The sequence below is a fragment of the Spermophilus citellus genome (assembly GCF_964194105.1).
Source record: "Spermophilus citellus genome assembly, chromosome: 15".
Classification (NCBI taxonomy): domain Eukaryota; kingdom Metazoa; phylum Chordata; class Mammalia; order Rodentia; family Sciuridae; genus Spermophilus; species Spermophilus citellus.
Window position 1 is genome coordinate 36,628,643 of NC_138195.1, and position 25,059 is coordinate 36,653,701.

Here is a 25,059-nt window from a genome sequence, read left to right on the forward strand (position 1 = left end):
CCTCTTGGATCCTGAGGAACAACTGTATACATTTGGAGATCTAGTTTTTCTAAGGTCTGACCAAAGACAAACTATAGAGTTTATTGACTAAATATGTGGCCTTTATCTAGGTCCATAGGCATAGATTAACTCCCTGGTGTATAACATGATTACTAGTAAGTAACTATGGGATCCTTTCTAATCCTGTGATGCTAAATCGTTTTCCTCTAAATGCAAATAATCAGATAACATTTATGCAGAATTAACTTGTGCCAGACATAGTACCAACAACTTTAGAAATACTGTCTTATTTAATTCACACAGAACTTTTGAGAAAAACAAGTAAAGTTCCAAGGGTTGAAAAACTCTGTAAGGTCATATAAAGTCAGTCTCCACAAATGAGATCTCAGCTTTATGAATACTGTATCAAATGTGCCTGGCTTTGGGCTGAATTATAGAAAACACCATACTATGTAATATGCTAGAATATGCATCTTTTCAGTTTGCCAAGAGTTTGACATGCATTTCTTTTTTTTTTTTTTTAGAGAGAGAGAGAGAGAATTTTTAATGTTTATTTTTTAGTTCTCGGCGGACACAACATCTTTGTTGGTATGTGGTGCTGAGGATCGAACCCGGGCCGCACGCATGCCAGGCGAGCGCGCTACCACTTGAGCCACATCCCCAGCCCTGCATTTCTTATTTGATCATCACAACAGCACTATAATTATGAAAATAGGTATTATTCTCATTTTATAGATAAAGAATGAGACTCAGGTCACCTAGCTAATATCAGCTATGAGGTACCATCCTAAGTTTTCCAATTAATTAGAAGTCCAGTACATTCTTTCATTGCCCTCGATTGTCAAGAATAAATTTTATTTCTATCAGCCTTACTGTTTAAGTGGTTTAATCTTTCATATTTTACTCATATCTCTGAATATGATTTCTAAAAGAGCAAATATTTCAGTTAGATAAGTGAAATGATAACTTCCCTAATTTTTAAAGCAATTATCGATAGAAAGACATTAGACACAGAAAAACAGTTTTAAAGAGTCAGTTATTTTTCAGCATGAGGGAATAGTTTTAAAAATGTATTTCTGTATTTGATAAGTACAATTTCATCTAGAACTATAATCATTTATCTAAGAATTCCTTTTTTCTCTGCATCTCTAATTAATACCATTTTATTAATAAAATGATTCAGATTCTCCATTCATTTAGAATTGCTCTTATTCAACAGATTTTTCATTTCTGAAGTTACTTTCACTATTTTCAAAAGGAGTTTATCATGGAAAATGAAATTACAATTGAGTTGAATTCCACTTAGAATGATATTGGAAAGCCTAGTTATTCAGCAATAATTAAGTATATCTGACATACATAAAAGGATGTGGAGGGACACTATGAGAAATGAACCAATTATGATTCATTAAAACAGATTTTAATTATTATATAGTTTTATGCTTGTTTCTAATCCTGTGAGTAGAATAGAATCTAGATGGAAAAAATGCAAGCTAGTATTCATATTATATTTCTAAATTTTTAAAAATCACTACCATTTTATTAGCAATTTTGGTATTGGGATATATAGTACATACATCTCAGAAAGAGTAGCTGTGTAATTCAAAAGTGGCTGGGTCCCACAATCAACAGATATGCTCACAACCTATTTTTTAATTTCCATCCCTATTCCATAAAAATCCATTTCATTGTATGAAGGGAGAACAGTTACCGATGATGTCATGTAACAGATCTAACTGTTTGGCAGGGTTCACATTGAGCACCACACTTAGCTTTGATGCCTCATCCAAATGCCCCCCAACTGATATTCACCTCCCCTAAACAGCCAGTCCAGCCTTCGTTTCTCTAGAGCCTTTCAACTGTCCACCTCTCATCCCCTGAGCTTTATGTTCATACATCCACTAGTGTCAACAAAGGCTCTTCTGGACCCTCCTGTTACCTGAATTCATTCTTTAGGGGACTGGGGGAGTGTATGTGTGGATTGTAAGTAAATATTTTGCCTTCCACTATCAAAAAATGAGCATAACATTACCAACCAAGAAAAAGACAATAGAAACTAATAGTTTCATTTATAGACACTCTAAAAGCTAAAGTTATTGGCATTTATCTCCTTCTTCAATTGGACTAATGCCACAGAAAGTAGTTTGGGGTATTTTTTCTATTTGTTTGTGCCTCTCAGCAAACAGACTACAATGACTGAGCTGTTCATGCTGGGAGCTGCTGATGAAGTTGTGTTGCTCTTTTTCCATTTTCTTCCAATGCTCAACCTCAGTGGGCATACATTTGAGGAAGAGCTGAAATGAGTCCTAGGTTGGTTTGTGGAAAAGAAAAAGATATCTTGATGTTTCATGTAAAAGTTCATATTCCTGCCTTCTACTGAAAATCTTCAAGCCCTATTTCTCCCATGGTAACTATCAGCTAAAGTCCAGTGGTAGTGGACTTCAGCCATTTCGATTTCCAGCTCTGAGTTCAGCCCTGAGTTTAGTGACTGAAACTACCGTCTGGGTCTTCCTCAGTATCCAAGTCAACCAACTTTTTGTAATTTTTATGCATCCTGAATTCTAAGATCATTTAAAAAAATCTCCTCTCTGTTATAAAGTAATCTTTACATATATTTTGATTCTGTTGATCTTAAAATGGAAACATAACAAAGCTCTTCAAACAATTGTGCAGCATTACAATAATTTACAATTGTTGAGTATGTCAGTTGATATTCTTTTACTACAAAATGTAGTTTATGCTTGTTTCCAATTCCTATAAGTAGAAGAGAATCTACATGAAACAAATTATAAGCTAGTATTCATATTATCTTTCTAAAATTTTAAAATTGCTATCATTTTATTAGTTATTTTGGTATTTGGAATATATACTATGTACATCTCAGAAACAGTAGCTGTGTTTAATTTATTATGAAGAAACAAAAGGAGTTTTACCATTTACCCTCACAAAACAAAGTAAATTTTGGCACATTTATGACATTTGGATTATTTTGCTCTTAAGATATGTATCAAAATAATGCTTAAGATTTCCTTGCATTTTATTTCAGCCCTACATATGTCCCTAGAAGACAGCATAAAGTGGCTTGGGGAAGTTATGGCTGAAATTGGACCAACCCAGTCACAAAAAAATGAGGAACAGAATGTCTTTAATATAGAACAAGCCAATGCAATCATTGATTACTTAAAAATCAGGTATGGTTTTGTTTTTAGTAGCATTATTTTTCATTCCATATCTTCTAGAAATTGTCTATTTAAAAATTTAATTGTTATTAATTTTTTATTTATATATGACAGCAGAATGCATTATATTACAATTCTTATTACACATATAGAGCACAATTTTTCATATCTCTGGTTGTATTCAAAGTATACTCACACCAATTTGTGTCATTATACATGTACTTTGAATAATAATGCCCATCACATTCCACCATCATTTCTAATCCCATACCTCCTCTCTTCCCCTCCCACCCCTCCCACCCCTGCCTATCTAGAGTTTATCTATTCCTCCCATGCTCCCCCTCCCTATCCTACTATGAATCAGCCCCACTATATCAGGGAAAACATTTGGCATTTAGTTTTTTTGGATTGGCTAACTTCACTTAGCATTATCTTCTCTAACTCCATTTACCTGCAAATGCCATGATTTTATTCTCTTTTATTGCTGAATAATATTCCATACTTTTTTATCCATTCATTTATTTAAAAATTGAACTTTAAAATCAGATATTTATTGGAATGAATCTGACTTAACTTTCATGTACTTACATTATTATACTACAATGAGTCTCACTATTATGCATATCCACAAGACACTAATTTTACAAAAAACAAAAATTAAATAAACAGAAAAATAAGGTAGAGAAAAAGGAAGGGGGGAGGGAGAGGATAAGGATAATTATTGGGGTCTTAATTGGAGCAAATTATATTCCATATATTTATAATTATGTCAAAATGAATCCTGATGTTATATATAATTTTTATAAACCAATAAATAAAAATAAATATATAGCAGGAAAAAAAAGCCTTTCATAAAAAATCAGATGTTTACAGAATTGACGCAGTAATTAATCAAACCAACACACAAATAATATTTAAATCTTCCATCTAATAAATAAGTCAGGACATTTATTGCATTCTTTAAAATTATTTGTGTTTAGTAAATACAATTTTACCTAGAATTATAATACCTAAGAAATTCTTTTTTTCTCTGCATCTTTAGTACCATTCCATTAATAAGATCATCCTTTCTCATTAATCAGACTTAATTATAATATATTCTATATTTTAGGTAGTTGACATTTACAACTACTAGCTTACATTTTAAAGAGCAATATTCACTTCCATTTAAATGTTCACTTTAAATGTTTTATTTTAGAAATGGAAGAGATTTATTTATTGTATACTATAAAATATTTTAAACTATGGACCAATTAAACTCATTATTGTCTGTCTTTCTACTTGTAAAACAACAGTGGATGGAGAGAAAGTATTTTTTATTACAGTGATTCTTCATTGGTGAATAAAGAATCTGTCTTTTTATATAGTCTGTCACAAAGTCTGCATTAGAGTCATGCATCTCTCCAAAGGGACATTTTGAGTTTGCAAATATCCAAACAAGAGCAGGTAAATTCTTTCTTTTGCCTAACTACAAGTCTCTGCATAATATCCTTGTTCTTCTTATGCTATATACTCCAGTGTTTTCCAATTTAAAAAATTAAAATTCTAAAGCAAAGGGTGCCAAATGATATTCTAGACATGCTCATGATTTGCTTGGCAAAGATCCTGGTTGTAGTCTGGAAGCTTTATAAATATTAGTGTGTTTAATATGATAAAGTTTATATACTGACTTCTGGCATGAGTTAATAATGGCATATGATATGCTTTTTATATAATAGCATCTGATATAATATGATTTCTTAATATAAAAATATATCTCCTAATGAGTGACTCTCACTAAAAGCCACAGTAGTTCTCATATCAATTAGAGTAAGGCAGGATCTTTGGGTGTGGGAGGGAAGGAGCTAGAAATTCAGAACTGAATAAGAACCTGGGTTTTGGGGTTTGTTTGCCCACCACAGTTTGAGAATCACTAAGTAAGAGAAATCCATCCTGCACATCTGTACTGGCATCCTTCTTTCCACACTATTTGAATATGCCAGGTTGCTCTTGCAGAACACATTTTTATACTTAAGCTCTAGGCCCAGTAGGTTTACAATGGGTGTGGAGACCAATGGCAGCAACACCCACATAAGCACCATAAAGACACCTACTTACTGGACAGTAAGAATGGGCTCCTTTCCCTCTGATCTCTCTAAGGCAGATGTTCATCAATGTATTTCTTAACATTTTCTTTCAGAAAATGTTTATGTTAGAAAGGGGATGTCAGTGTCAGTCACCTTTTTAAAAACATTTTTACTGGTTCTTTTTATTTGTACATGACAACAGAATTTACTTATTTTAATATAGACATTTATTTATTTATTTATTTATTTATTTATTTATTATATGTGGTGCTGAGAATTGAAACCAGTGCCTCACACACGCCAGGCAAGTGCGCTCCGGTTGAGCCCCAGCCCCAGCCCTAGAATTTAGTTTGACACAATTATAAAATCATGGAATATAATTATATTCCATGCATTTATAATTAATTCAGTCCCCAGTACTTCCCCTTCCCCTCCTATTCTCCCACCCTTTGTTCCCTTTCCTCTGCTCTACTGATCTTTTGCTATTTACTTATATATTTTTTAAAAAATAGTGTCTTATGGATGTACATAATGGTTAAGATTCACTGACTGTAGTATATTCATATGTGTCCACAGGAAGTTATGTCAGATTCATTCCACTATCTTCACTATCCCCTCTATCCTCCCTTCCCTTCATTCCTCTTTCTCTACTCCACTAATCTTTTTTCTATTTTTTTCAATCCCCACCCACCTTATTTTGGATTAGGTTCTGCATATTAGAGAAAACATTTAACCTTTAGCTTTGGGAACTGGCTTATTTCACCAAACATGATAGTCTCCTGATGCATGCATTTATCAGCAAATGACATAAAGTCATTCTTCTTTATGGCTGAGTAATATTCCATTGTGTATATACCACATTTTCTTTTATTTTTCTTTTTTTTTTTTTTGTACTGGGGATTGAACTCAGGAGTGCTTAACCACTGAGCCACATCCCCAGTCCTTTTTGTGTTTGTTTGTTTGTTTGTGCATCTTGCTAAGTTGCTTAGGGCATCACTAAGTTGCTAAGGTTGGCTTTGAATTTGCATTACTCCTTCCTCAGCCTGGACAACTGCCTGGATTACAGGTATGCGCCACCATGCCTGGCTACACATTTATTCTTATCCATTTATCTGTTGAAGGGCACCTAGGTTGACTGTATAGACTAGCTGTTGTGAATTGAGCTGCTATAAACATTGATGTGGCTGTGTCACTGTAGTATGCTGATTTTAAATCCTTTGTATATGTACTGAGGAGTGGGATACCTGGATCAAATGGTGGTTGTCTGAGGAATCTCCATGCTGCTTTCCAGAGTGGTTGTACCAATTTGCAGTCCCACCAGCAATGTGAGTGTACCTTTTTCCCCACATCCTAGCCAACATTTATTGTTACTTTTATTCTTGATATTTGTTATTCTGAGTGGAGTGAGATGAAATCTCAGCATAGTTTTATTTTGCATTTCTCTAATTGATAGAGATGTTGAACATTTTTTCATATATTTGTTGACCATTCTTTTTTTTTTTTTTGAGAAGTGTCTCTTTAGTTCCTTTGCCCATTTATTAATTGAGCTTTTTTGATTTTCTTGGTATTTTTTTAATTTGATGCCATCCAATTTATTAATTTTTAATTTTACTTCTTGCACTTTAGGTGTCTTGTTAAGGAAGTCAGTTCCTGAGCCTACATGTTGGCATGTTGAGCCAACATTTTCTTCTAGCACTGGCAGGGTTACTGCTATAATTCGTAGGTCTTTGATCCATTTTGAATTAACTTTTGCACAGGGTGAGAGGTAGGGGCCACATCTTATTCTCCTACATATGGATTTCCAGTTTTCTCAGCACCATTTGTTAAAAAGGCCATTTTTTCACCAAATTACATTTTTGGCATCTTTTTCTAGCATGAGAGTACTATACTTCCATGAATTTGTCTCTATGCCTTCTATTGTATTCCATTGGCCTTTATGCCTGTTTTAGCGCCATAACATGCTACTTTTGTTAGTATAGTTCTGTAGTATAGTTTGAGGTCTGATATTGTAATGACTACTACTTTGCTTTTCTTGCTAAGGATTATTTTAGCTATTCTGGGACTCAATTTTCCAAATGAATTTCATGACTTCTTTGTCTATTTCTGTGAAGAATGTCATTGGAATTTGATGGGAATTGCATTAAATTTGTATATCATTTAGGTAGTATGGCCATGTTGACAATATTACTTCAGCCTATCCAAGAACATAGGAGGTCTTTCCATCTTCTAAGGTCTTCATTTCTTTCTTTAGTGTTTTAAAGTTTTCATTTTACAGCTTCCTTTTCTCCTTCTCCTTCTTCTTTTTGTGGTGCTGGGGATTGAACCAAGGACCTTGTGCATGCAAGGCAAGCACTCTACCAACTCTACATCCCCAGGCCTTTCTTCATTTCTTTTGTTAGATTCATTCCCCAGTATGTTTGTTTTTGAGGTCATTGTGAATGGGATAGTTTCCTAATTTATTTTTCAGCAGATTCATCATTGGAATATTGCAACATAATTGATTTATGGATGTTATTTTGTATAGTGCTACTTTGCTGAATTGATTCATGAGTTCTAAAAGTCTTCTGGTGGCGATTTTTGGATCTTCTAAATATTGGATAATGCCATGGCAAACAGAAGTAGTTTGAGCTCTTCTTTTCCTATTCATATCCATTTAGTTTCCTTCTCTTGCCTAATTGCTCTGGCTAGAGTTTCAAGGACTGCATGGAATAGGAATGGTGCAAGTGAACATCCTTTACTTGTTCCTGTTTTTAGAAGAAATGCTTTCAGTTATTTTCCATTCAGAATAATGTTAATAATGTTGACCTTGGGTTTGTCATAGTCTGTCCAATGTTGAGATATGATTCTTTTATTTTTTATTAGAGCTTTATGGTTATACATAGTAGTTGGGTTCATACCAACAGTCTCATACATGCATAGGAATTGATTTCAGTTCTCTGTTGGCCCTTTTTCCTCCCCATTTTCCCTCCTATCCTCTCCCCTCCCCGTCTCCTTCCTCTAGTCTACTAGACTTCCTTTCACTCATCTCTTTGTATATGATTGGTTTCTTATGTAATCTTATCCTTCCCTCCCCGCTACCCTTTATTGTACTCTAGCTTCCTCATATGAGATAAAATATTTGACCATTGATTTTCTGAGTTTGGCTAATTACACGTAGCATGATATTCTCCATTCCCATCTATTTACCAACAAATTCCATAATTTCATTCTTTTTAACGGATGAGTAGAATTTCATTGTGTGTATATGTGTGTGTATTACAATTTCTTAATCTATTCATCTATTAACAGGCATCTCTGTTGATTCCATAATTTAGCTATTATAAATTGTGCTGTTATAAACATTGATGTAGCTGTGTCACTATAGTATGCTGATTTTAGATTTTTTAAAAATCAAATATAATTGTGAAAATTTTTATTTTATTTTATTTGTTCTTCTTAGATATACATGACAATAGAATGTATTTGGCATATTGCACATACATGGAGTATAACTTATTCTATTAGGATCCCGTTTTTGTGCTTATACATGATGTAGAGTTTTACTGGGATGTATTCATATATGAACATACGAAAGTTATGTCCAATTTGTTCTACTATCTTTTCTATTCCCATTCCCCCTCTTTTCCCTTCATTCCCCTTTATCTAAACCACTGAACTTCTATTTTTCCCTTCCCACCCCTTGTTTTGTGTTAGCATCTGCATATCAGAGAGAACATTTGACCTTTGGTTTGGAGGGATTGACTTGTATCATTTAGCATGATAATCTTCAGATCCATTCACTTGACAGCAAAAGTCATATAGTCTTTCTTTTTCATGGCTGAGTAATATTTCATTGTGTACATATACCACATTTTCTGTATCCATTCATCGGTTGAAGGGAACCTAGGTTTATTCCACATAGCTTAGCTATTGTGAATTGAGCTGCTATACACATTGATGTGGCTATGTCACTGTAGTATGCTGATTCTAAGACCTTTTGGTATACACCTGAGGAGTGGGATAATTGGGTCAAATGGTAGTTTCATTCCAAGTTTTCTGAGGAATCTCCATATTGCTTCCACAATGGTTGTACTCTTATTTCCAGAATGGTTCTAGATTGCAGTCCCACCAGCAATGTATAAATCTACCCTTTTTCCCACATATTCGCTAAAATTGTTATTTATATTCTTGAAAACTGCCATGCGGAGTGGAGTTAGTTGAAATTTCAGTGTAGTTTTAATTTATATTTTTCTAATTGCTAGAGATGTTGAACATTTTTTATATGTTTTTTGACCATTCATATTTTTTCTTCTGTGGAGTGTCTGTTCAGTTCCTTTGCCCATTTATCGATTGGGTTTTTTGTCTTTGGGTTTTTTTTTTTTTGGTGTTAAGTTTTTTAAGTTCTTTATCTCTTCTGGTGATTAATTCTCTAACTGAGATTCAGGTGGAAAAGATTTTCTCCCATTCTGTAGGCTATCTCTTCACATTCTTTATCATGTCATTTCCTGTGAAGAAGCTTTTAGGCTTGATGCCATTCCATTTATCCATTCTTGATTCTCCTTCTTGTGCTTTAGGAGTCCAGATTATGACAATAGTCAATATGTATGCCTCAAACAATGGACCATCTCTGTACATCAGACAAGCCCTTCTCAATTTCAAGAATCAGGTAGAGCACAACATAGTGATTCTGGGTGACTTTAACATGCCTGTCTCTTCACAGGATAGGTTTTCCAAACAAAAACTAAATAAAGAATCTGTAGAACTAAAAAATACAATTAACAATTTAGATTTAACAGACATAAATAGAATATTTCATCCATCAATGCCTATATACACTTTCTTCTCAGCAGCACATGGATCCTTCTCTATAATAGTCCATACCTTAAATCACAAAACAACTTTTAGCAAATACCGAAAAATAGAGATGATGCCTTGCATTCTATCAGTTCATAATAGAATGAAATCAGAAACCAACAATTAAAAATAGAAACTACTCTAACACCTGGAGACTAAAACATATGCTTTTGAGTGAACAATCTATAGCAGAAAAAAATCAGGAGTGAAATTAAAAAATACTTAGATGTAAATGAGAATAATTGTACATTTCAAAATCTCTGGGACACTATGAAGGCATTGCTAAGATTTTAGATCTTTTTTGGAAAATACCCAGGAATGGGATTGCTGGTTCATATGTGGTCCCATATGGTCCCATTCGTTTTTGAGGAATCTTCAAACTGCTTTCCAGAGTGGTTCTACTGGCCTTCAGTGCCACCAACAATGTTCCGGTGTTCCTTTCTCTCCACAACCTTTCAGCTTTTATTGTTGTTAGTATTCTTGATTGTTGCCATTCTAACTGGAGTGAGATGAAATGTTAGTGTAGTTTTGATTTGCAATTCCCTGATTGAAAGAGATATTGAACATTTTTCCATGTATTTATTTACTTTTTGTGTTTCTTCTATTGAGAAGTTTCTGTTAACTTCTTTTTTTCCTGCTTATTGATGCATTATTTAGGGATTTGGGGGGTGAATTTCCCTCTGTCCCTATTGTTTCTAGTGTTTTCATCATGAATGTGTGCTGTACTTTGTCAAATGCTTTTTCTGCAAGTATTGAGATGGGATTCTTGTCTGTAAGACTGTTTATATAGTAAATTACATTTATCGATTTCCATATGTTGACCAACCTTGCATCCCTGGGATGAAATCCACTCCACCATGGTGCACTATCTTTTTAATGTGTTTTTGTATATGATTTGCCAATATTTTATTAAGAATTTTTACATCTGTGTTCATCAGGGATATTGGTCTGAAGTTTTCTTTCCCTGATGTGTCTTTGTCTGGTTTTGGTTCCAGGTGATAATTAGAATGAGTTTGACAGAAGTCCCTCCATTTCTATTTCACCTTTGGATCCTACCCTCACTAACTTCATATATCCAAAACCTATAATCCCCTGTCTCTTTTTTAAAAAAAAGTAATATTTGAGAGATTAGTCAAATAAAATGAATCAGAATCATTTTTCATGCTGTTAAATTTTCATTTGTGAATTTAAGGAAGTTTTGTATTTTAAATCTCCTTGTTACAGAAAGACAAAATATCAGTTGGTAGTATATCTGGAATTTATACTATAGTTGGGTGAAAGGAAATGTGCTTTCCTACAACACCTGTTCATTATCCCTCATAGATTCACAAATGTAAGTGTAGTGGCAATTAAATCACATAATACATTCATTTTGATGAGTATAAGGCAATTTTATAAATATGAATGCAACTCAATTATTAAAAGTGTATGTGTATTTCAATTTAGCCTGATATTAACTTTACCCAACTGCTCAAAGCCCTAGTTAATCTAGGGAGATCAATTTGTTGAACATGACTCATAGCACAAGAAATTGACAATAAAATTAAACTCCATTGGATGCTCTTAGTATATATCTTGTGATGGGTCTCTGATTTGAAAAAACTAATACCAAAATTTCTCCCCCATATTACTGCAAGTACTGACAAATCTATTTGTGCAGTATATACATTTGTATATATAATATGTTACAGACATAAATATGGCTATAAATGCCACTGTAGCTTTAATGTAATCATTTATATGTGTGTATGATATATTCATAAATATATTGAGACCTATATACATATATGTGGTATATATAGATGTATATAAATTATGTATATGTCATCTATATATATCATGAGATTACATATATATCAATATATGATATATATATATATAGAGAGAGAGATACATACAATGAGAGCAAGAGAGAGAGAGAGAGAGAGAGAGAGAGAGAGAGAGAGAGAGAGATATGAGATATATCTCAAATCCAAGCATATTTCTTGCATTGTGTATTCTACCAGTTCCCTGGGATTTAGGCAAGGTTATGTGTGCAGACATATCTCTAATAAAAGAAAGCCAATCTGCCCCTCTGTGCACAATAGTGTATTGTACATCCTGGCATGGAGCAGATATATTGACCTATTTCCGTTCCATCTCCCTTTAAATCAACACTAAGGCTGGATGTGTGACAAAATAGTCTAGGAACTTGATCATCCAGAAGACTAAAGGAAGAAGGAGAAAATGCACTCCCACAACTGCTCTCCTGCATGACCCTTTATCACTCTCTGGTAAAACTGAGGTAGGGAAAAGGACTTAGGCTGCCCTAAGAAACTGGCTCTTAGGCCCCTTCTCCTGGATATATCACCTTAGATCTGCCTTGCTCCCTTTTCTGCATCTTTGACCATAGCATCCAAGTCATACAGCTCATTGCATTGCCAGGTCGTTTCCCTCCTGACAGGGACAACGTGATTCCTATGTGCAACAAAGAGAATAAAACTGAAAGATTATGAAATTGCAGGAAGGAATATTTATGAAGTAAGTTCTTTGTGTGACACAGGATGGAGAAAGGGAAATTTTACTCTTGTTCACGTGGAGGAAGCCAAGCTATTTCCACAACATGGTCTTCAGGTTTTTTACTCAAAATCACTTACTGCCAATGTAATATTTTTGACCTCACAGCTTTCTCTAGGCTACTAGTTTCAGGGAGGGAGAATATGAATTTATTTTGCACCAATGAAACATCAAACTTCACTAATCTTAATGTATTTTCCTAGCCAACAAATCAAAATGATGCCAAAAAGCTAAGTTAGTTTTGTGAATGTTGTCAAGTGTACAAGGTTAAAAAAAAAAAAAAAAGAAAAAGAAAAACCATAAGTGAGTCTACACACCTTTCACTTTTTAATGGATTGTGTTAGTAGTGAGATCAACTGCTAATATAACTCAAAGAGACCCAGCTGCCTGAGGATTTCTTCATTGATTCCAAATGAATTGAAACTTTGATCCATTACAGCATTCAGGAGAAGCCATTATTATACATGCTCTGTAGCTACATTTTGCAAATGTTAATTTCTCAGTTATATTAAAATCAATTTTCTTAAATAGCAAAAGGCACCAGAGTGAAAGAGAAACCACTAAGACAATTTTTTGTTCTTGGGCATTTTGCTGTAATATGAGTCTATTAATTTTCCCAACCAGCAGGAAGAGAATTAGAAAAATTCAAATATTATCACAAACAGGATATTAGAAGTCAGCCCTTCAGTATATTTTTAACTCTCAATAATACATTGCTGAGTTCTTTAAATTTGCTAAAAATATTTATTTTCAGGAGCTCTTATCCTTTGGCTCTTTGTAGTTTTTATACCCTGACCACCTAGTTTCCAGGTAAGAAAAAAGGAAATGATTCGTCTTAAATGTATTCCATCCTTTGATGTGTGATTGAATATACTGCAGGAAAGTTGGACATCTTCTAAATGGATTTCAGCTCATGTCGCATCATTTTTCAGGTGTTATTGGAGATTAATTTAATCTTGAAACAGTTTAAGACTGTATGAAGAAGTAATTGATATGGAAGTAGATTACAGAATTCAGTGCCATTCATATCAGAGCAAATTGACTCTATTTTGGAGCAAAACAGAAAATAATGTGAAATTTAGTTGTTTAGGGATGGTACCTTATTTGGTTTAAAGTTCAGAATTACCAAGATGCAATCTAATTGCTTTCTTATCCCAAACCTATCCAATCATCACGGATTGATTTATTGACATTATTCTAGGTACTGTGTTATATTGTAAATGTCTCAGAAATTAAAATTTCATTCTTAGCATTTCTAGACAATTTATTTTGAAATAAAAGGGGTATTTTATATTAGTATTTGGTATCTTTAGCTGGATCAGCCACTAATGTACTTTTAATAAATGCCTTTATGTGTTTTCTTGTTTTCCCTGCAGTAAATTTATTATAGTTGCACATTTATTTTGTATTTCAGCTTATTTCAACATTACAGACTGTATGAGTTTCTGTTCTTCTCTACCAGGGAAGAAATTGTGATAGGAACTGAGGTAAGTAATTCATCTAGATGGAACCAATTAAGCTGAATCACTTAATGCATGCTGATCAGCATCTGGATCTTTAACTGCTTAAAGCAACTTCTTGTCAAGATTATTCAAGTGTTAATATAACCAAGTAGTAGTTTGCAAAAAGAATAATTGTATAAAGTGAGCTTTGGATTAAGAAAATAAGCTGTCTTTCAGCGTTAGCAGCATTGTTAATCACATATACTTTAAGAATTTATGGATTATTTGACAAACCTAAATTGAATATGGTATGCATGTCTTCATACAAATAAAACCAGGAAATATGAAATAAATTAATCCAGTTAAATTTCTTCTAATTTCATACTGATTTTTAGTCTAGTCAATTTTTAAGGCCTAATTCAAATCTCACTTCCTCACTGATGAAAACTTGTCTTAATTACATCATATCTCAAACAAAGGGTTTATAAAAACTCTCTAATCACAGTCTATGATTATATTTCAATTAGTCTCTTTCTTCCTGCTGAATTTGGGTTGCTCTTTCACCAATAAAAACATAAGTATACACTATTATATAGTTTTCTAATTATTTCTGTGGGTTGATATAGTCAACATAGTCTTCCCAAAAGCAGAGATTATTTGACATTTTTCTTTAATATGTGACAGTCTAGAGTACAATACAGGACACAGTAGTCCTTTAGTTAATACCATATCGGTTTATTTAGTGGCAGTGCATGGAAGTTCTACAAGAAATGATCTACCTAGAGACACTTTAAAATAGCCTTACATATAATCACAGATCTGTAATTACTAGAAATGAATCCTGAGTAGGACAACATCATAAGGAGACCTAAGTGCCATAAAAAGTGCTCTTGCAGATTCTCAATCACTTCCAGAGTCTTCATTATGTCTTAGAAATAGGAATGATCATAATCAGAAATAAACAGTAATTCAGAGGGTATTCACATTATCCTTATAACTTTCCTGATATGAAGCACCAGATGGAATGTGCCCCCTAGTCTGATTTCCTGAATGGTGTTATTCTGGAATTTATGTGCTTGGCACCACCATGTGATCCAGCAATCCCACTGGTGGTTATATATACAAAGGAATTGAAATTGGTATGTCAAGGAGACATTTGCAACCTATGATCATTGTAATATAATTCACAATAGTCAAGAAATGGAGACAACTAAACTGTCTATCTATTGATTAATAGATAAAGAAAATGTGGTACATGTACACAATGAAATACTGTACAACCATAAACAAATATGAAATCCTGTCATTTGCAACAACATGGAAGGAACTAGGTTATTATATGAAGTGAAACAAAGCAGGCATAGTAAGACAAGCGCTGCATGATCCCATTCATATTTGGAGTCTAAAAAGGCTGACCCCTATAGAAGTGAGAGGGAAAGGGTGGTTTCCCTAGGGAGAGGAGGGAAGAAGAAAGGATGAGGAAAGGCTGATCAATGGGTACTTAAGTTACAGTTTAATGGGAGCAATAAGTTCTGGTGTGCTGTTTCACAATAGGGTGACTATAGATAATGAAAATGTACTTCATATTTCAAAAAACTAGTAGAAAATATTTTAAAGGTTTTCATCCTAAGGAATTGATAAATGTTTGATGAAACTCATATATGCTATCTGATTTAAACATTATACTATATGCTTTATATGTGTATCAAAACATCATATTATCCCAATAATATGTGTGATTTTTATGTTTTATATATCAGGTAAAAATTAATTTTTTAAAAAATAAGAAAATTCAGCTGGGCATGGTGGTACACGCCCATAATCTCAATGGCTCAGGAGGTTGAGACAGGAGGATTGCAAGTTCAAAGCCAACCTCAGCAAAAGTGAGGTGCTAAGCAACTCAGTGAGACCCTATCTCTAAATAAAATACAAAATAGGGCTGGGGATGTGGCTCAGTGGTTGAGTGCTCCCAAGTCCAATCTCCAGTACAAAAAAGAAGAGAAAAGAAAAGAAAATTCATTACAAGCAGAAATACACTAAAGCAAATACTAATAGCTGTTCTTAAAGCATAAACAAAGTAATTTCAAACTGAAAGTGTGAGAAATAAATATAAATGTATGTAAAGGGAAAGTAAAGTGGAGTAGGTGATTGATAGATAAATAGATTAATCTAAATAAATATTGAGTATATAACAGCCAAATTTTGTGAATTTCAAATCACAACAAAAATAGAATAAAAATGGAAAGGAAGATAAATAAGTTAAATTATAAAATTCTGGTATTATTTGAGAAAAGTACTCATTTATACATAATTAATAAGTCAAGGATACATATTATAATCTCTCCAGTAAGCAATGAATAAATGTTAAATGTTAAACTAATAAAGTAGGCAAATAGAATGATAAATCAATTGAAAGTGCTAAATTTAAAATACAAAATTATAGGAAAATGAGAAACTTGGAGGAAAATATTTTCAATTATGAAATTAATTTCTTTTCATTTAAAATTTGATGAGAGATCCCATAGGTAAAACTTCTTTTAAAACATAACTGGGATTAAGAAAGAGAAAAATTTTTAAAGAAAAAAATTAACCTGAAGAAAACACTTAAAAATCAATATGTGAAGTTTCAAAATATTTTATACACCCATAGTTCCTGTGATGAAATAAGAAAAAGTGAAACAAGATAAACATAGGCAGAAAAATATTGTGAAATTGACCACAGAAACATAGGTTTTAAAAAAATGAACAGACAATAAACAGATACAAAAATATTCAGCCCTAATGGCCCAGGTGTTTAAAGGCCTGGTCCCCACTGTGGTGTTACTGTGAAGTGATGGGACCTTTAAAAGACTGGTGAAATCTAGAGTGAAACCTTTAAGGCATGGGCACACCATTAAAAGGGATTGTGGGATCCTGGCCACCTTCAAGTTCTTCCTTTTCCCTCCTGGAGATGAGGTGAACACTCTTGCTTCAAAACACGCTTCTGCCTTCACAGGCTCAAAAGCAGTGAGGCCAACTGATCATGGACTAGAACTTCTAAAACTGTAAGACATAATACAGAGCTTTATTAACAAAAACAGCATCAAAACAGACATGAAGACCAATGTGTCAGAAGAGAACATACAGAGCCAAATCCACATAAATACAATGATGTCATACCAGACAAAGGTGCCATAAACCTACATTGGAGAAAAGAGCCTTTCAACAAATGGTGCTGGGAAGCCCATATGTAACAAAATGAAATTAGACTCCTATCTCTCAGCTGCACAAAACTCAACTCAAAGTGGATCAAGGACCTAAGCATTAGACCAGAGATCCTGCACCTAACAAAGGAAAAAGTAGGCCTAAATCTCCATCACGTCAGTTTAGGAACCAAATTGCTCAAGACCCCTAAAGAGCACAAGAAGTAAAATCAAGAATCAATAAATAGAATGGTATTAAACTAAAAAGCTTCTTCACAGAAAAAAAAATCAAGAATGTGAAAAAAAAGAGCCTACAAAATGGGAGAAAATCTTTGCTACCTGTACTTCAGATAGAGCATTAATCTCTAGGATATATAAAGAACTCAAAAAACTTAACACCCCCCCACACAAAAAAAAAGAAAAGAAAAAAACAAAAACCCAATCAATAAATGGGCAATGGAACTAAACAGGCACTTCATGGAATAAATATGAATGATTAACAAATATATGAAAAAGTGTTCAGCATCACTAGCAATCAGTGAAATGCAAATTAAAACTACACTGAAATTCCATCTTACTCTAGTCAGAATGGTAATTTTCAAAAATTCAAGAAACAATAAATGTTGGCAAGCATGTGGGACAAAAGTTACACTCATACAGTCCCCCATAGCTGTTGGGACTGCAATTGGTGCAACCACTGTGGAAAGCAATATGGAGATTCCTCAGAAAAACAGGAATGGAACCACCATTTGACTCAGTTATCCCACTCCTCTGGTATATATCAGAAGGACTTAAAATCAGCATACTATAATGACACATCAACATTGATGTGTATAGCAGTTCAATTCACAATAGCTAAACTATGGAATCAACCTAGGTGTCCTTCAACAAATGAATGGATAAAGAAAATGTGGTATACCTATACAATGGAATGTTACTTAGCCATTAAGAAGAATTAAATTATGACATTTGTCAGTAAATGGATTGAACTGGAGACTATCATGCTAAGCAGAATAAGCCAAGCCCCCAAAACCAAAGGTCAAATATTATCTCTGATATGTGGTTGCTGACTCACAATAGGCAGGGGCAGGGAGAGGTAGGAGGGAGGGTTGACAGATTGGACAGGGAAGAGTGAGGGGAAGGGAGGGGAAATATGAATAGGAACACTATACAATGAATCAGACATAATTTTCCTATGTTTTTGAATACACAACCATGTAACTCCACATCATATACAACCACAGAAATGGGAAGTTATACTCCATGTATGTATGATACATTCTACTGTCATGTAAAACTAGAAAGAACAAATTAAATAAATTAAAAACTAAAACTATAAGACAAAATAAGCTTTTTCTTTTTCTAAGTTGATTATCTCAGGTATTTTGTTATAGTGACAGAAAACTGACTAACAAAGAACTACAAATAAAAGAAGAAAAGTTATTTTCAATTACAAGATTGGCTAATTATAAAACTCGTAACACCTTATTTTAGTGAGGATGCAAGAAAACATGTGAGAGGTTAAACTGGTAAGAGATTAAATGTAAAGCTCCTTTAAAGTGCAAACTGGCAAAGTCTAAATTTTTTAAAATGTTAATATCCTTAGTCCTGAAGTATACGAATTATCATTTGTAGACATAGTGTTTTTATTATATAAATAAAACTGTTTAATCCTGAATATTCATCAAAGAATAGCTTATAACAGCTAAAAATTGCAGAAGACAAATCAGAGAGAAATTATTAAATAAAATAAATCTAGTCACTCTAAAAAAAAAGAATCTATCAAGTCATTAGAAGGAATATAGTAGATTCTTGGGTATGGTTTCATTAATATCCCTCATGACTATTCTTGACATTTTGAAGTATAAAAGTATAACAATATGAGTAGTGTCCTCATTTATTTTTCAAAGCAGGTAAACATGAAAATATATAGACATGTAAGTGATAGTAAAAGAACTAGAAGAATTTATAGTAACCATTAATATGGTCTACCTTTGGGTAGTGGAGTAGAAGTAGGAGTTGGATAGGATGTGAAAAGGGACATTTTATTCTATTTCAGATTTATGTTAGACTTTTACAATGTGAATGTCTTCATGTATTACTTGTTCAAGAATAAAATTGTTTCCTAGTTCATTGCTGAGAGGACTATTGAGGCACATTTTATAAATTAAGTGCAGTATATAAACATTCTTACCACTAACATATTGACAGATAGACCATCAGAGAGACATTTTCTGGACTTTTAAAAGATAAAGGCTAAACAGAAAAAAATAGGTGAATTCTCAATCCATAAAATTAAATACTTTACAAGTGTGTTGCTATGATATTTAAATTTTAAGAACAAATTAAGTTTAGCTGAAAAGTCATTTATAGAATAAAAATCTGGTATTCTACTGTTGATTCCCAAATTTTCCCCAGGAAAATAAAATTGATATCATAAATTTTATATATAGAGAGTTAGAGATATAGATATCATATTTTTAAAATATTTATTCAGTTTAATTTCACCAAAGTGACAATACATCTTGGATCATGTGTACTCTTGAAGGCTATATATATATAAATTTATATATTTATAAAATATATATATTGTGTGTATGTATGTAAAAACATGCACACATGTATCTGTTCTTGCACTTGGAAATTTAAAATCTCACAAGATTTAGTCTGTTTTAATAATTTCCCCAATTTCAAAAATGTGATACAAAGGAATTGTTTTATTTCTAAACATTTAGACCAGTATGACTAATATGATGCAGATTTTACTCTGTAACATGGATATTTTCTTGCAGGCCCCCTTTGCACAACTCCAGGGGGCACCATTCACATCGTGGTCCCCGTGATTAATGAAGTTGGGCATTGTACAACCTGTGCCCTGTTTTCACAAGCAGTACTGTACCAGGATCAGATTATTATAAACATGGTAGACCTAGAAAGATATTTTAAAAGAATCATAAATATACAATAAGTGGTTACCTTGCCTAGAGTCAGACTTTGGCTGCCTTTTATAACCCAAAATAATACCACTTAAGGTCAGCAAATATTGGAAATTCAGACCTCTCTCAAATCAGTGAATGTCAATGTATATAATTTCATGTTCTGAATACTCATTCTCAAAGCAAAAGCAAAAGAAAGAATTTTTTTTTTGTTTTTTGATATTTGGTTTTGAGGTTTTTGTTTGTTTCTTTCTTTTTGTTTTTTGCTCCCTTATTTTGAAATTCACACAGATTAATGACACTGTACTTAAAATTTGTTACTTTGGGGGGAAAAATCACCAGATGGGAACATAAATTTTATTTTCTTTCTTTAAACTATAAAGTTATGGTGTCCTAAATAAACAAAATATGAAACTCATGTAAACATTCACCCTTTTAAGGGTAAAAAAAAGCAGTAAAAACAACATTGCATGTCTGATCATATTTTGGAAAGGAAGAAGGCAACTGAAGCATAACTACAAAGATATCTTTTTTCACTTCAGTTTACCCTTGAGATGTACCTATCAAAATAATCTAAACTTATCCAGATGATGTTTTTAATCTTGAAAAAGGCTTTTTTCTTGTTGGATGATCCTATTAGCAAACTGCTGGAAGGAAAAATCATACAGGGCATAATTTGTAGTTTGACCTACTCACATTGGGTGTTGCTAAAGAAAATCAATCAGAAGTTGTTGTGTTAAAATAACTCTATCTGCTCTACCTGGCATGTGTGACTAACTGACTTTAGAATCTATCATTTAAAGAAAACGGTTGATGCTTCAGTGTACAATTTATCAAACTTCACTCTAGCCCTTTCTCTTCAAAGCACAGAAAAATAATCATCCTTCCCTAAATATAAATCTTTTAAGAGAAATTTAAGGAATCTGTCTCCAGCAAAACAATTGATAAATGGCAGGAGCATAATTTAAAGATGGTTTCCATCACAGATCACATGGAAACTCAGCTCTTAAGCCTGTCACTCAAGTATTTCCATCCGTTGTCCCACCAGCATCAATCTCAGCTCTTCTGTGACCCATTCTCTGATTGGAGTAGGTTGGTCTCTTCATAATTATAGTCTTCCTACTTACCTCTGCTTGGAAGTAGGAGTCTCTTCCTACTTCTAGAAAGCTCTCCAACATTTTGTGCCTGTCTAAACCTATTATTCCTTCACAGCTTAATTTGAGGGACATTACTCTTGAAGAAGGAAGGCAGGGAGGACGGGAGGAAGGGAGGAAGGGAAGTTCCTCTCACGTTACTTTTTTTATTTCCTCAGCATTAAATACGTTGTTCAAGAACACTGTTAGCATGCACTCTGAAAAAAGGAAAAACGATTTCAAATTATAGATCTTCATCTCGTAGAACTACTCACATACTTATGTGATATCAGAGTAACTAATGTTATTCTCATATTTTTTATATTTTTTTTAGTTGTAGTTGAACACAATATCTTTATTTTACTCATTTATTTTATGTGGTGCTGAGGATCGAACCCAGGGCCTCGCACCTGCTAGTCTAGCGCTCTACCGCTGAGCTACAATCCCAGCCCCTCTCATATTTTTATCTGTATAGGAAGTATATACATTTGCCTAGCATTTGATAACTAACTCACTTCATGTGAAAAGAAGGAACATTTTATTTTATTGAATAATTGCAAAACACTACATTTGAAATATATTATTTTAGCTACAGACTGAAAAATCTAAATCAATATTTAGGTTATCAATTATTAAGTTATCAAGACCATTACCAAGAAATTAAAAGCTGATATAAGACTGAAATCTGTTTACATGAGTCATTTTTAATTATGGAGAACTTGTTTTAAATGGGCCACCTTGGGAAATATCTGACTAGAGCCTATTATAAGTCAATACTTCAAGATAACAAGCCACTAATATTTTTAACTACATCATAATTTTAAAATTCTATTTTGAGGGAGGAAGTCTCTATAGATAAATTACAAATCCAAACTCTAAAATAAAATTTTCAGTACAAACTTCAGAAAAGGCATAATAGTATTAATGTTTTATATAATAGTGTCTTACAAATTAATAATAAGAAGGTCCTAATGGAGAAATTAACAAATCCTGTTTACAGGAGAAGGTATATAAATAGCCAATACACTTACGCAAAGATTTTTTACCCTTTGTATCCTCAAAGAAATTCAGATTAAAATAAAATTATCAAAATAAGATTCTCAAAATTTAAAATGTCGGAAACTATCCCTTGTGAGAGTGTGGGAACAGGCACTCCTGTGTTTCCAGAGAACAGTTTGGCAAGACATACTGAATTTTAAAATGTGTTTACCTTCTGAGTCAACACTTGTACTTCATTCTGTTTATCTCAAGTAGATAATCAGACAATGGATAAAAATATGAGGGCATATATTTGCTCACAATAAACTGTGAAGGACTTAAATGCCTGTCATTAGAAGGAAATTTCAAAATTTGTGGTACTTCTACATAATCCTGTCATTATTTAAAGTCTCTTATAATGTTTTATCTGTGATGATTATTTGTACTACGTTAATTATATGATGAAACAGGCAACTAAATGCATCTATTGTGATTGCAGTTGATAGTTTTATATTACATTATGTACCTATACATAGAGAATAAGTCCTGAAGGACATACATCAATTTGTTAGCAGTAATCACTTGATATTGATAGTATACCAAATAAAATAAGCGTCGCTTTTCCTTTACACTTGTCTATTCTGCCCTGAAATTATTTTTAGCAATCAACATGCCGCTCTTTTTTGAGAGCAAAGGCTTAAACTATCAAAGTTTTACTTCATTCCCTTTTATTTTCCAGATTCAGCATTATTTCTTTTCTCTTGCTTACTTAACTTTAAAAGATTGCATAACATTATGAAAATGTCTGTTTTATTTTGAAGAGATGCATTTCATGTTTATGTGATTAGGCAATGTTCTTTTTCCCTGCAGCAAAGGTTCTATTGCAAATGAAGATTTAATTGTTACTTGAGTATGAGAGTCTTATTATTCATGAGTTATATAAATCACACACAAAAATATGTCCAGGGTGCTAACAATAAGACCTAGAAAACAAGGACTCTAGCCTCAGAGATTTACCCTACTATTTAAAATATTATCTGGCCAATAGATGACAGGATGGAGGGAGACAAATGCTATTTAAGAAGAGTCAACTTATTTTCCTTCTGTGATTTCATACCCACAAAACCCGTTAATAATCCAAGTTTCTAGTTTAAAGATAACATGATCTTTTCAGTGTTTTCTAGGTTTTTTTAAGTCCAGAATTGTCTAAGGTAGACTATGTGTGGTTCAGCAACACACATTGAAAAGAAACATTTTCAAATCAAAATGTAACTAAAGGATGGTAATCTTGATATTCCAGGGACAGAGGCCCCTTTAGAAGAAAAGATTCAGGGGTGACATAATAACTTTCTTCAAATCTAAAGTACTGGTAAGATAAAAAAGAGTTTTGTCTTGTTTGCACAATTCCCAGATGACAGAACAAAAACCAATGAATCTTCTAGAGGAGGATTTTGACTAAATAATTGCAATCACTTTCTAAATAATAAAAGTATGCCAAAAAAACTGAAAGGGATGAAATGTGGAAGGACAGGGTCATGCCTTCCTCACTTTCATACTACCAACTCTCAGCCTAGGTCCTGACAAACAGAAGGCACACCAGAAGGCACTTAATAAATTTTTATTGAATGAGTTGAGAGATAATGTTATTTCTTCATCGAATATGTGTCGAGTTCAGCAATATGATTCTTGTGGAATAATATTTGGTAAAGTAGTTTAAAAAATCAGATGGAAATTGAGCTAGATGATCTGTAAGTGCATGACCATTATCCCAGGTATTTCTGGGATTTTCTAGCACAATTCCAATTTAAACTATTTTGTCCTCTTGTTCCCATGAGTATACTTCCAAATATTCTTCTCATCATTAAAGCCCATAATTTATGATGAGCCAGTCTTACTCTGGGTAGCATAACTAATAGAATGACAAAGTGGATTTCTTTCTGCAGGCTACAAATCATGTTGGACTGCTACAGTTGGAGTGGATAGAGAAATATAGTTGTTTATAACTTGGAAGTCATTTACCATAAATATATAGCTGGCTCTATTTTGGTGAATGCAGATTTACATGTTAATAAATGTACTCAAATGTAAGTCAACCAAGACTCTATAGTTGTATCAGTTACTTTCTTTGAAAAGATTTTGGTCACAGTTCTATATAATTGGGCCACATACCAATGTTTCCATAGTGTGCCAGTTTGATTACTAGGCCACCCTTAAGGCGTGGTGAGTGTTTGACAGATGGCTGAGAATATGCAAGTAAGTATGCATTGTGCAGAAAAGCATGCAAGTGAAGAGTCAATCAAGAGAGAATAAACATGCTTAGAAAGAGGACACCTTATTGGTATTCTGACTACAGAATTGGACAACTTTCTATGCAAATTATGCAGCTGCATCAGCATCATTGACATTATAGGAGCGAAGGGGGTGAAAACAAAGTTCTCTGTAGCAAAATAGCTGTGTGGTTGATCAAGTAAATAATATAAGGGTAGAGGAGATAGAGTTTTTTTTTAAGTTGCATATTTCGTATGTTTGCCTGAGGCACTAATGACCATAGCAGAAGTAGCAAGTTTAACTGATGAATATGGAGTTTCACAGTTCCCATTGCACAGCTTTTGGACTAATGAGAATGTGGATGGAAGTCTCAACCTACTTTCACATATTTCAAGATCTGCAGGCCTGGTACGTACAGTATCATATACATATGCCAGTGCTTGTGGAGATATTCTCTCTCTCTCTCTCTCTCTCTCTCTCTCTCTC

General features: G+C 33.3%; 1 protein-coding gene across 2 annotated transcripts in view; it reads left to right on the forward strand.

The window, feature by feature from the left end:
• Window positions 1–25,059, forward strand: part of CABCOCO1 (ciliary associated calcium binding coiled-coil 1) — a 111,484-nt gene that overhangs the window by 19,695 nt on the left and 66,730 nt on the right. For both annotated transcript variants that reach the window (XM_081268671.1, XM_081268672.1), the window contains exons 4-5: window positions 3,047–3,191; window positions 14,049–14,121. In XM_081268671.1, coding sequence (XP_081124797.1) covers window positions 3,047–3,191; window positions 14,049–14,121 — 218 coding nt within the window. The remainder of the gene's footprint in view (window positions 1–3,046; window positions 3,192–14,048; window positions 14,122–25,059) is intronic.